Source organism: Sitophilus oryzae, unplaced genomic scaffold (assembly GCF_002938485.1).
Source record: "Sitophilus oryzae breed Bouriz unplaced genomic scaffold, Soryzae_2.0 scaffold_1494_pilon_pilon, whole genome shotgun sequence".
Classification (NCBI taxonomy): domain Eukaryota; kingdom Metazoa; phylum Arthropoda; class Insecta; order Coleoptera; family Curculionidae; genus Sitophilus; species Sitophilus oryzae.
In genome coordinates, this window is record NW_022146163.1 from 3,978,931 (window position 1) to 3,993,904 (window position 14,974).

General features: G+C 30.4%; 1 protein-coding gene across 1 annotated transcript in view; it reads left to right on the plus strand.

Annotated features, from left to right (window-relative positions):
- LOC115877521 overlaps positions 1–14,974 on the plus strand; it is a 90,497-nt gene that overhangs the window by 65,364 nt on the left and 10,159 nt on the right. Inside the window, exon 3 of the mRNA XM_030893734.1 lies at positions 4,623–4,802. Coding sequence (XP_030749594.1) covers positions 4,623–4,802 — 180 coding nt within the window. The remainder of the gene's footprint in view (positions 1–4,622; positions 4,803–14,974) is intronic.

Here is a 14,974-nt window from a genome sequence, read left to right on the forward strand (position 1 = left end):
TTACGTCAAGCGCTTTAAGCAGGATCGTGATTAATCAATGACCAGATTTTTCGAAACACCCTGTATACATTTTTAAAAAATCATAAAATATGTAAAAAAACAAAATAAAATATACGTGTTTAAGCATTTTTTTCGGAAACTTGACCGTTTTTTAATTAAAAAATATTGTAATATTTGAGGGGTGGTTTCCTCTTGGAACTGGAATTTCGAAAAATCCCTTCTTATCGAACCTCTACACCCTAGAATCAACCTGTATGCCAAAATTGAGCTTCTTACGTTGAGTGGTTTAAGCAGGATCGTGATTAATCAGTATGTTAGTCACTTAAGGATTTTATATATTAGTATAGATTAGTATAGACTAGTCGTCTGGTCTTCAAAGTGGCCCAAGGTGTTATTATTGTTGTAAATCTAAGTTGATGGCAATGTCCGCTTCACATTAGTGCAACGGCAATTTTTTTTTTTATTTTTGACAAATTTGGGATTCAGACGTCGCGTTGTCATGACTAATTTCCCAAGTCAATTATACATTGGGGGGGGGGCATCCCCCCCATCACACCCCATAGCTTCACCACTGAATATAAGTCATTTACGTCGTAGAAAGCCTTGTCTAGTAAATAAGATTTCAATACTTTGCGAAATGAAGAAAATGATGTTATGGATTGTGCATTTTTTTCGAGTTGTATAATATTGAACTTTTAACTAACTCTGAGCGTGGGGTAGGTAGATAAAGATCTTGCTCCGCGTTCCTGAGTGGATAAGTGTGAGATGGCCTTTCTTGAGAAGCTGATACATGCTTACGTATTAGGCAAACGGATTCAAATATATGTACAGTTCGTTTGCTGGATCTGTGTCTATGAAAGGAATGCGGACAAAAAACATTTAAATAAACAGCAATATATTTTATACGTCGACTTGACAAGTACGTCACCGCAAATCGCTCCGCCCACTAATTTTATTGGCTACTTGTAAATTTGTCGAATTTTTATTGATGGGACGCGTCGTCTAATTTTTTACGAAAAACATCGAGAGAATATCGTTTCCCCTCTCACGGATACCCCGTAGCCATAGAACGGACAGACGTACTGTAAATAAGGAAGGAAGAGTTAATATTTTTAATTTTTAAAAAAAGTCCTGGCAATGAGTTCTGCTGTGTAGTCCCAGTGAATATCGAACAGCTCTCTTCTGGAGCTTTTTTCTTTAGCAACATTACCAGAATTGGCGATTCTCCTATTAAATGAAGGTCCTTAGCGGCTCTTCTAGTCTTATGATACATTTTTCTGTATAGTTTTTCGTAATTGTGGAAAAAGACACTGTCTGAGAATTTTTTTAAGTGAGATAATGAACGCATGTTTTTAGAAGATATGCGTAGACCTTTAGTGGTCCTTTTGTGGCTCTGGTACGAATTCGCCTCTAATGTAAATGCAGCTTTAGTATCAGGACCTAGGTCATTCTAAAATAGCTTGATACAATAAAAAATCAATATAACAACTATTCACCTGAACAATTACTTCATTACATTGCAATTACTTAAGTTTTTTTCTCTCTCTACATAATAAGTACTATATCCGTAAAGTACCATCGCGTTTATGTTTTTTTTAGTTACCGACGATTTTTTTCAGACACGATCATAAAAAAATTGATAATAGAGTTAAGATCCGTCTGAGCGCAATTACTATGAACGTACGAACATCTGGTTAAGCATCCTGATGTAGTATTTTTGCTTCAAACAAGGACGCGCCGGCCAGTCAAGGTGATCGGTGCTATCATCCCACCTCGATAAAAATCGGTTCGAAATGTCGTAACCGATCGATGCTATCGATAATTACTTATTGAATTCTTCCAGAAAACACTAATGGGGCTTTGTTAGTATTTTTATTATTGGACATGACGAATAGGCCAGTCAAATAAGATCTATTATAGAGGTCACTTGAAAAAAAGTGTTTTGCACAGTTGCTCGACCGCCACTCGAATCAGGAAGACCAAAATATGGTAAGATTCTTGGACTTTTTTCAGATTTTCACCTATACTTCCGAAACGTTGCGTTCTAGCCAATATTTCACTATTACAAAAATTAAAGACCATTAAATTCTGCGTATAATGATTATCAATTCGTTCAATTCGGTCCAGTAGTATAGCAAAAATCGAAAGATGAAGAATGGTGATATTTAATAACGCATTAAAGTGACGTTCAAACGTTCGTCACACGAAAATTATTATTCTAAATAATAAACCATACAATGAAAGTTGCAGAGTATCACATTAGCATTTTACATGAAGTAATACATGCTGAGGAAATGAAAATTTTCACGTTCCGTCCAAATCTCCATAAAATTACTTAAGAAGTGGTATTCTGAATTAAACTAATACACATGTACATTTAATTAACAATAAAATTATTATATACTAAATTTTGCTAATATTACATAATAGGTATACAGGGTTGTTCGCCACATACGACACGGAGTATTGTAGCTAAACGACTAGGTTTTTACAAATTGTAAGTTTTGGGTTCGTTAAAGGACTATTAGAGCTACAATTTAAAAATATTTTTACAAGATACGGAGTGTCCCCAATAAATAAAAAATATCAAAGTTTTATTTTTTTTAAATGGAACACACTGTATATTATTACATTTTTAGTTTCTACGATTAAAATAAAGATACATTTGATTAAGGTTTATCACATTTAAACCTTGCCGTTTTTGAAATATTTTCAATTTTGTGAAATTGCAGTAAAAATTTTAAGGCTTCGTTTCTCCAAGGGTATCAAAGTTTTTAATACTAAATATTTACTGAAGTTCATTTATTGATCAGTTATTGTGTTGCAATAATAAAAATAATACTACCTCATACAGAGTGTCTAAAAATGTATTTTAAATAATTCCTAGCTTTAAACGGCAATAACTTATTTAATTTAAATGGAACACCCTATATATTTTAGGAGAATCAAATGCACAATTTAATTGTCTATCAAATTTTATTACGCCATTTTGTACCTGAAAATAATAAAAATATAATTAATTAAAATAATAATAATATATTTTAATTTTTTTTATTATATTATAATTTTTATTTATTTATTATTATTATTATTATTATTATTATTATATTATAATTATATTTATAATTTAGACCTCATTTATCAACATACCCATGGAATATTGACATTTTAGATTGATTTTAAAGCAGCAAATGTACAAAATAAACAAGTGCTAAAAAGGATAATATTACTAGCCCATTTGTATACAAAAAGAAAACTATTTAAATCTTTATAAAATAGTATACCATTAATTAAATAGACCACCATTATTTCCGCCCAAATATTAATTAATTATATACTTAATTGTGTTAGTTAATATATTATTCTAAATAAATGTGGATTTGAATCAGAAATCAATATAATAATAAGTTTAAATAAAATAAAAATAAAATTCAATTTTTTAGTATTTGGAGCAATTATTATTAATCAACGCAAACAGTCAATTAATGTAGTTTGAATACTGGAATCATATTAACTGGTCCTCTTTAACAAATATTTAAACAGTTTTTTTTATTTTTTTAATGAAATAAATTAACTATAAAAGCAGTATTAGTATCTGTACTCTTTAAAAATTTGATACATCTTTAATAACAATAATATAAAATGTAAAAATTCCATGGGTATATTGATAAATGAGGTCTAAATTATAAGAAAATGCATTTTCTACGAAAACTTGAAGAGATAGGTAAAAAATTGTATAATACAATTAGATAGACAATTAAATTATGCATCTAATTCTCATAAAATATACAGAGTGTTTTATTTAAATTAAACAAGTTATTGTCGTTTAAAGTTTCTAATTATTTAAAATAATTTTGTAGACACTCTGTATAAGGTAATAATTTTTATTATTGCAACACAAAATTTAGTAAATAGAAAAACTTCAGCACAATATTTGGTTTTAAAAACTTAAATACGCCTAGAGAAATGAAACATTAAAATTATTAGGTACTGTATTTTAACAAAAACCTAAATATTTCGAAAAGGGTAAGATTAAAAGGCGGTAAACCTTAATCAAATTTACCTTTATTTTAATCGTAGAAACTAAAAATGTAATAATATTCAGGGTGTTCTATTTAAAAAAATACAACTATAATATTTTTTATTTATTTGGGACACTCTGTATTTTATATAAATATTTTTAAATTGTACCTCTAATAGTCCTTCAACGAACCCAAGACTTACAATTTGCAAAAATCTAATCGTTTCGCTACAGTACTCCGTGTCGTATGTGGTGAACAACCCTGTAGATTACGAGTATATGGATGCAGTCAATAAATATTTAAAAAGTATAAACAAATTGTTGAACATTATTGTTTATGCAGAATATAGAAATAATAGAAGGAGAATTACTGGCCCAGTAATGGGGGAGGGACGTCTAGGCTTGGCCTCGCCAAGATTTTCATTGATTGTAATTTTCCAGCCGTCTTTGACGCCGTTTTTTTTTCGGTCGTATTGAATAAAAAAGTTAAAACTTGTTAAAATGCGACAAAATAAAAGGCTAACACTGTGCTTATTAAAATGTAAAACTATGACGCTTATTCTACTACCACATATTTCTAATTATTTTTATCTATTTCCAGGGCCTAAACAATTCTCGTACAGGGGTCACAATTACTTCTTCACTGGACACGTACCTGCCCTAGCTAATAAGAAAATGGATTGGTTGGATGGCAGGAATCTTTGTAGAGAGTACTGTATGGATCTCGTTTCCCTGGAAACACAAGAAGAGAACAATATGATCTTCAGACTTATTCAACAAAGTAAGTAATGTTTATATTTGAATATTCTGATAAAAAATGATAGAGATGTTTTAAACGCTGTACCATAGTTTAAGGAAAAGAGTAGTTGCACTCTCGCAAATATTTTCTGCCAGTTTTTGCAAGCTGTCGAATATCGGCAGCTTGCAAAGCGTTTCAGTTGAATCCCCTCCGTCGAGCTGCGAGGTTCGAGCGTTGCGTCCCAGCACAGAGACGGATTGACAAAAAATGAGTGCCTTACTGTGTGCTGCTATTAATTGTAGTAATAATTCAAAAAATTGTTCTTTGAGTTTTTTTAGATTTCCATCGGATGTAAATCGGCAAGCTAATAGTAATTATCAATAAACATTTAATTATATTTGTTTATTTTAGAAGCGGAGATATTAGGTAATTAATTAAATGTTATTATTTTTTTAGCATGTGGGCAAATCTTAGAAATAGTTTTTTAGATATACAGGTTGTCTCAAATATGCGCATGAAAATATTCTTTGGTCAGGGGATTTGCCATAAAATTTTCATTCCAATAATAATTTACGAGATAATTTATATAGATTGGTTTTTGAAACAATTTTAGAGTAAATATTTTGTACATCAAAAGTCTCCGCAAATTATTCATATTTTTTAAATGAAAGAATTTTATGATAGCATAATCTATTATGAATTTAGTGGACTGTATTTTTTTACGTTTTTTATTTTATTTATTTTTTATTATAAGTGGTCGTAATATAACAATATTCAAAATATTATAGACAAAATATTGAGTTTATATTTGAGGGAAGAAAAGTGCCACACCTAGCTTTAAACCACCGTAAATATACAGGGTGGCCAATTATTGCGAGGAAGTCCAATATCGTCGTTCTTGTCGAAGATGTGAAAAAAGTTTTATTCATATAACGTTTCAAGGTTTATAAAGGGTCGTATCCTAAAATATTTTGTTTTATAGAGGGTGTCACAAAAAAGTTATGGTAAAGTTAATTTTTTTTTAATTATTTTACATCATTCTATATACATTATTCTATATAGGGTATTTTTTATGGCGATTTCGGGGACGCCCAAAATTGGAATATTTAAAATGGTATATCTCAATTTTTTAAATGCAACATTCTATATATTATTTTTCAGTCAGATAAAGAATTAAAAAGTGAACATTTTTTTATTTAAAGTGTTTCTCTAAATTTTTACCGGTTTTGCAGATATTCGCAGTATTATATTACATATAGCTCTTTCAACAGTAAATTTTTATCAAAGCCACCTAATATGATCTTTGTCTGATATTTTATCGTTGAAAATCCCATATGTAATTAAATACAGAAAATATTTGCAAAACGCCTAAAAATTTAAGAACACTTTAAATACAAAAATTCACTTTTCAATTCTACATCTGAAAGAAAAATAATATACTAGGTGTTGCATTTAAAAAAAATGAGATACAACATTTTAAATATTACGATTTTGGTGACGCCATAAAAAATACCCTGTATACGATAAAGTAAATTTTTCTACACGAATTTATTCTGGTGTCCTTGTCATGTTTAAGAAAACATAGCTAAGTATTAATAAAGTTATATTCACTCTATTGTTTTGCCACTTTTCATATATAATGTTTTTAACCAAAGTTTTAGTAAATAAGAAATAGATATGGCAACACCACAGTGTGCTTTAAATAGAATCCAGTTATCTACAGAAAATTAAACTTGTTTTAAATCAAAAAAAAAAATTGTAGAAAATCTCTGAAATATATAATAATATAAAAATATGTCATTATATATATTTTCCGCATTTCTTCCCCTCAGAAGATTTTCAGATACAGAAGAATTGTTACCTACACGAAATGTGAAAACATTCTGTTTTCAAGCAAGTTTTTACTCGATGATCAATTTATTTTAATTTATTTTTTTGGGAACTCATATTTTTCTAAATACATATCTGTGAAACTACGGCTAGTGCAATGACTATACTTTGCCTAGTTAATAGACCACAACTATACAGCTACGTCAGTGGTCACGGGAGGCGAGAACAAGGTCATATAAAGTGGCAGAAAAAGAACAAAGAATTTGACAAGGAGTAAATCTACTAGTTTCCTTATACTATGGCTGTACTTTCGGGTCGCTCTCAGGGGTCGGGTATAACGGATGTGTGGCCAAAGGAAATATATATTATATTTCAGAAATCTGCCTAAGCCCGTGGTTACATTAGATGCGTGTCCGTGTGTTTCTTTGGTCGTACGTGCTCGGACGTGCACGCAGCAAAAATCAAACAAATGGCAAATGGTATCTATGCAGACGGTTACATTGCATCGGAGTTTGCGCGTCCGTGCACGTACGTCGATATCCGTTGGTCGGATGAAAACAAACTGGTTTGTTTTTTTAATACGTGCACGTCCGAGCGTTCGAATTTTTATATCTCTGGGCCCAATACATTTCCGAAAAATTTGAATATTTTTGAATACCAGGTTTATTTTTATTTTAGATATATTAATGTTGCTGGAAACATTGTAAAATATTAAAAAATTTGACCGGTTGCTGTTTTAATTCACCAAATATTTTACATATTCATTTTCTTTGCCTTTTCTTGCATATAAATCATTTACCTAACATTTTCTTGTGTTCATAAGTAGTTATTTTAACATTAAATCCTCAGACAGCATCAAAGTAGTGGCGTCCGTTTTGACAAACTCGACACACAGGACAACATGAACGCGCATCTAATGTAACCACTACAATAAAATAGTCGTGCGAGTAAATTCCGTCAGAGCTCGCACGTTTAAAAAAACGCACGGACCCGTGTCCAATGTAACCGCGGGCTAAGGCTTAGCCTGATCCTGTCGTGTAAGCCACACCCAAAATTCCAAACAAACGTGCTGTGATTAAGGCTTGATTAAGGTTTGCAGAGCTTCAGCATTTGCCATAAAATAACGAGCAATTTGTTACAAAACCATATGAATTATATATCACTGTAATCACAAAACTTCAATAATCTATTTCCGCGAACGAAATTTTAAATTATGTTTGTTATGATATCATCAAAATCTTAAAAATAAAGAAGTTGTCTTAAAATGTGCTACAATGCGGATAAAGAATAATCCTTTATCTTTAATTTCCTTCTTCATTTGTGTAAAAATACCTAGCCAGATTTACATAAAACGTTGAACGCCGAACGCCGAACGCCGAATGCTTATTTTGCTACATTTTCAGACCAGTGAAATGGACTCTTAAAGAATAGAGTTGATGATGGTATCTCAGAGAAGTCGCAGATTTGACATTTAATTGCATAATCTATTAGATATAAAAAAGTGACTATACTATGATGAAGTAACATTTATTTTAAAATATCTCTTCAAATCAATCTTGGAACAATTAAAAATGATTTTACTATATTTCGTTTTGTTTTTGGAATGTCTGCAGAAGTATTCGGAAATATTTTTTAATCTGCAAAATGGTTAAAAAATTAATTTTATTGAATATAAAATGGAGAAACATTATCAAAATTTAACGTCCTTCGTAATATATAAACAAGGGTAATATCTTATAGTATTCGCGCGAGATCCCAATGGAATTTGGCTCACCCTATATAATATTGATGTATATTTTATAAAATCATGTGACATAATTTAAAAAAAATCTCTTCTAAAATATACCGGGCGAATATTAAATTATATATTTTTTTATTAAATATTATATAATTTAATTAGGATTGTTAAAATTAGAATTAATTGACGTATTGAATTATTTTTGGTCATTTTCTGTTTCACGGGAAATAACCATAACTTTTGATTTTTAAATAGTACCCTCGGTATATTTTTACTTTAATCGATATAAAATGACACTCTGAATAGAATGACGTATCATATGTCAACTTTTGAATATGGTTTATTTGAAATTGCAACATGTGTGGTTCATAATTGTTAATCTAAGGTTCATAATGACAATTTGACTCGAAATACCACGTGTGTGGTACCAAATTATTCGTAAAAAATGCTTTTTTCAAATATGCTAATGAGCCACCTTCGTTCCATTTGAAAAAATTTAGATATGTTTAAACATGCGAATTGGGCATCTTTTAACCGATCAGGACAAGACACTAGAACATTAGACGATCAAATGTATTTTTCCAAGACTCCTTGATTAAAAATTAGTGTTTTTAACATAGCCATGGCACTGTAGATTAAAATTTAAAATACGATTTTGTTTTAAGCGAAAATGTAAAAAGGTGACATATGATATGTCATTCTATTCAGAGTGTTATTTTCTATCGAATAAAGTAAAAAAATACCGAGAGTGCTATTTAAAAATCAAAAGTTGTAGTCATATCCGGAGAAACAGAAAGTGGCCTAAAAGAATTGAATACGTCATTCAATCCTGATTTACGTCATGTACTAACATACCAAATCTTGTTTTTTTATCTGAAAAAATAAAAAAGTTATAAAGGTGAGCCACTTTTGAGACGCACCCGGTATACAGCAATTGAGTAAATATTACCTATAGTATGCTCATGTACACAATCAAATAAATACGGTATAGATAAAAAAAAACGGCGTCCAACTAGCTTAGTAATGCCGATCGATAACATTCCCCATATAATTTTACATACAAAATTACAGCGATCTTCATTTCCAAGCCATTTTCGAGGACGTAGTTTTCTTTGGTCGTGTGGTATAAATAAACGGCTATTTAAATTGGAAACTACCATTTATGTTCCTTTAAACTATTCTATCTTATGACTCAAGCTTCTTTTGTATTAAATCTTTGAATTCAAAAATATAAATCAATATAAAAATTAGTATAGTATAGACTATAGATTATATCTGAAGACACCTTATAAGAATTATAGTGAATATATCTCAGCAAAATAAAAACACTAAATCAACACAAAACACCAAAACACTTTTATTTTACACTGGACGCGCGTTTCGCTAACCATGTTAGCATCATCAGCAGATGATTATAAACTAAAGTACAATCTACAAGCTGAGCGTTTATATACTCGCTCAGTGGGCACCGAGTGGGCGTGGCAAAATCTAGCCAACCCAGTCAGAGCCAACTGAGCGTAACAGTTAGATTTCCGCCACTAGAGTAGTAGGAACAAAGAACTTGAAGGAATTGGACCGTTGACTCTGTTCATACTATCTTTACATTTATTAATTCTGATGCTTTCATATGCATCTAATTGCCTGTAATTTGAGACTTGTTTAATTAATTTTAAATTATTAAGATCTATACAATGTTCATTATCAACAATATGTTCGGCAACGCAAGATTTATCCGGTCTACCATATCTTATCTGAGCTAAATGTTCTTTAAATCTAGTTAATATTGATCTTCTAGTTTGCCCAACATATTTCTGATTACAATCTTTACAAGAAATTTCATAAATACCCGACCTTTCCAGTGGAGGTGTTTTATCTTCTGGATTACCTAATAATTGTTGTAATTTATTATTGGCACACAAGTTTATAATTGACATTCTTAAAAATTCCTTTTAGACCACGGGATAACTCTCTATCAAACGGTATCGAAAAATATTTAGACGTATCTTTCTCCACTTGAAAAGTCGAATTTTCAGAAATCATTAACCTATACCTACGTTTTCTAATTAATTTATCAACTAGTGAAGGAGAATATCCATTACACTCAGCTACATTCCTAATGTAATCTCTTTCTATTTCATATCTTTCGTTGGAAAGTGGGAAACTAAGTAATCTATAAACTAAGAAATTTAAACTAGCCATTTTATGTTCAACACTATGATGTGATTCATTAGGAATATATCTGCGTGTGGCCGTATTTTTCCTATAGATATCAAATTCCAGGCAATTATTAGTATTTCTAATAACTAATACATCTAGAAATGGTAATCTGTCGTTGTTCTCAATTTCATGCGTAAATTTAATGGAAGGAAAACGATTATTTAACTTAGAAATAAAATTATCTATGGTGTCTGAATGTGTGTCAAAAACAGCAAAAATATCATCCACATACCTAAACCATACTCTTGGAAAATACTCAAACTGATTCTTAGCCTCCACTTCAAACCTGCTCATGAATAAATTAGCCAAAAATGGAGACAATGGATTACCCATTGCTGTACCTTCCCGCTGTTCAAAAAAGTTGTTATTAAATTGAAAACAATTTTGTTTCATACATAACGATGTAAGCTCGATACATTCACTAACAGTTTTGTTGTCGAGACCATTTGGGTTCAGTAATTCCTTCAAGTAGCCTAAAGTATGTAGAATTGGAACACTTGGGAACAACGAAGATACATCAAAGGAGACCAAAGTTTCACCTTCATGCAATGTTATATTTTTAATTTTGTTAATGAATTCAATATTATTTTTAACTGAGAAAGAAGATTCATGATCAGGTAAATCTTCGAACTCCCTTGATAACCATTTTGCCAAATTATAAGTCGGAGAACCTTTTTTCTGTCTTTTATTTTGCTGTGTAACACCAAAGGTTCCAACCCTCAACTGTAATGAATATATCTATTAAATAAAAATCAATAATGTAAAATTGACATTTGGTTCGTTACTCTAAATTCCCATGTGAAAGATATTTTAATTTTTCTTTTTTTTTTGTTACTTATTATCGTTATGCCTTTATAAGTCACCTGAATCATGTCAGTTTTCGTAGGTGTGCTACGTCAAGTAAAATTGCATTTTATCCCCGCGAGTAGGAGGATACAGCATTTAAATTGTTAATTATAGTAGTATTTTCTAGGCTAAACACAATCTAGTTAATTTTTATGAACTCTGCTCATTAGTCACTATAGACTATATTATATTCAGGATATAATTACTTATGGCATTACTTAATACCTTTCGACATTTTCATTGTGCATGGCAAAAATGCATTTCTCTTCATGGAGAATATATGGAGTACATTCTCTTCATAGCATTATTCTCTTCATAGCATTATCTCTTCGTAGCATTTCTCTTCATGGAGAATATATGGAGTAGCACAGTGATGTGGAAAACCGCATCTTTGCATCTCTACTCATAACGAAAAACCCCATAAACCACTAGATCATATACAAGATGGTACAAACTGTATTCCGGAAACTTCTGCAGATAAAAATAAGTAAAAAACTTCGTTTAAACGTATGTCCTTAAATGCTTAGTTTTGGAGATACAGGGTGTAGAAGTTTCATTTTTCCAAATAATTTCTGAAGTAACGTCAATATTTAGATGAAAATTGGTATCTGGGAGTTTTTTGACATGAGAAAATTGATTTTGATATCAATATGACTTCTACTTGTAGAGGGCGCCACCTACATATTTTTAACTGGTTTGAAGAGTAATAACTTTTCGTTCGTACCTGTCTAAAATTAGTGAGTGAAAAAATATAAATTTACGGCATTTTTTTACGTAAAAAAGATCTCTTGGTAAAAATCGCTACAAGGAATGGTTTTCGAGATATTTGGAATCAAAATTATCAAGACCTAGCATCATTGACATAAATTAAACGTGTTGACTAAATAGTTATTAGACTGAAATCATAAATTTGAAATGTTTTTGTGCCAAAAGTTCAACGGGAACTATTTTATCGTCATTTTTTCCATTCTAAATATCTTGAGAACGATTGCTCGTGATTTTTACAATTTTTTACGTAATAAGTCACGGAGATGTACATTTTTTTACCTAGTAGTTTTATACAAGTACGGACGAAAAGTTATTACTTTTCAAAACAGTTAAAATACATGTAGGTGTCCTTCCAACCCTCAACTGTAATATTTTATTTATTAATATATAAGTAAAGGTGTTTTCGCTCATGCGAAAAAGCTCTTTTGCCTCCGGCTTAAAAAATATTGTCTTGATCAAAATTTTCGTAAAGACCAATATTGGGTCGGACATCTGAATTTTTTCTACAAAATGCCTCAGTTTTACTGCTTTATTTCAATTATCGATAACGGTAATTTGATCTTGAATAGGCTACGATTTTGAGAAACTTTAAGACTTCCTGATTCATTCAGTTCAGCTGACCCAAACCTCTGTGAAATACATTACTTTTAGCTTTTCGGGTATATACTTTCTTACACATTGTAGAAAGAAATTCTCTCTTTTCTGCTACAGCAGCAGCCTCGTCGTGTATACGATTTATTTTAACCTCTATGTATACGTGTTTTTAACTGAATGAACATTAAAACTGCAATATTTTTTAGGTTATTATATAGTTCTTATCGCGAAACTTTTCCTCTATACTTTTCTACATTTGGTATCTTGTATGATAATGCCATAACTCAAACGAAAAAAACCTAGGCAATACCTAGGCAGTGGATATAAATGTGTTCTGATGTAATTCTATGTTACAGTCCATAATAAGAATATTTGGATTTTCGAGACATATTAATATTTTATTATCTAATCTAGTTTAAACCTTATTTAATTCTTCTCTGCTGTCCCAGTAATTTTTAGCAAATTCATTTTAGTAATATTTTAAACAACAATTTAGACTTGGCTGTTAGTTCTCAGACATGGCTTTTAGTCCGTCCCCAATTCAAACCAAGCATAGATATGTTTTCTCCCTCAACCGCAGAGTTCGCGTCAAATTCAATAAAACTATACAGGGTGAGCCTTAAATAAGAGCAAACATTTTCAGGGATTGTATATTTCGACCCCAGGAACACGTCTATGAGGTTTTCTTTGCAAAAAAGATTTTAAAAATCGAGCATTTTCTTTTAAATTTCCCTGTATATTTTTGAAAACTTTTTAGAACTTCCTGTTCACCACAAATTTTCCCACGGTATAGTTTCTTAATCTCTGATATTCCGGCACTAAACGAGATACCGACAAATTGAGGTGGCTCAAATTTTTTTAAAAATAAATCTTTTTTTTGAATTTCCAAACTTTAATAACTTATTTGAAACTCGGTAAAGAGAATATATTGGTTTATTTTATTGAGATCTACCAGCCCTGAAAATATTTGCACTTATAGACTCTTTGTATAATAAAAAATATAGACCTTGTATAATAAAACATTTCAAACCGAACAGACAACAGATGATTATTAAAATTATAATTGTCCCAGAGAAAGACATTTTACAATGATAGTTATTTTACAAATTGGTGTTTATGTTTAAAGGCAACTGACGATTATACTGATGCAAATTGATTAGTTAGTTATGCAGTCACTAAGGATCTTACGTCATTTTAGTTAGAAGATTAACCATTTAATTTTTGCTAATCCAATCTTTTTTTGAGCTCTGATCGGGACCGGCCCACCAGGAATTTTCCGGTTTTCCCATATGGCCCCGCTGTTAAAAATTTATAATAAAAATATATGAAAAAAAGATTTAAATCTTTTCTAAAAAGACTTAAATCTGTTAAAAGATTTAAATATTTTGTAAAATGACTTAAGTCATTAAAAACAGATTTAAATCTTTTTTAATAACTTAAATCGTTTCGAAAAAGACTTAAATTTTTTTTTAATGACGTAAATCTTTTTCTATTTCGGAATAAAGACTTAAATCACAAGTCATTTTGAAAATGACTTAAATTTAAGTCTAAAGTCAGCTTTTGAAATATGACTTAAAGTCAAATGAGTTAAGTCAAAAAAAGACTTAAGTTTTCTGTGTGTTAACTCAGTGTGTACGTATAGAACAATAAAGGCAACCGTTTTTAAAAAGAAATTATTATTAAAAGCTGGATCCTGTTAAAACACCTTAAAAACTAATAAAATGCAAATAACACCATGTCCTTCCGTCAAACTAAATTACATATGCTTAGTGATTTAAATAAGCTCGGCAAGGCTAGATATATGTATCTAAACAATTTAGAAGCCGCTATTAATAGTGGGTATTATATTATCAACCTTCTTTTCATCTATTGTATTATAATTAGCTATAATTGTTGTTTCAAGAATAATTCATCTCGGAAGATGAATATCGAATGATTTCAATATTAATAAGTCATGCGTTGACCATACATAAATTAAAACTGACAATTGCTAGAGGTTATTTTTAGCTAATTAACGGAGATGCATGTCGATTAAGATGTTTTATGTGACATAAAAACGTATTTAAAGAAAAAAGAAAGGTTTGACCTTCATCAATGGTGTCGCTAAGTGCGATAATAGTTAAATTAAAATAAAATGATATATTATTTTTATTTCTCTTGGTATACTGATGCTTCAAAAACTTCCAAAGCAGGGACAGGCATAGGACTATTTAGGCCAAAA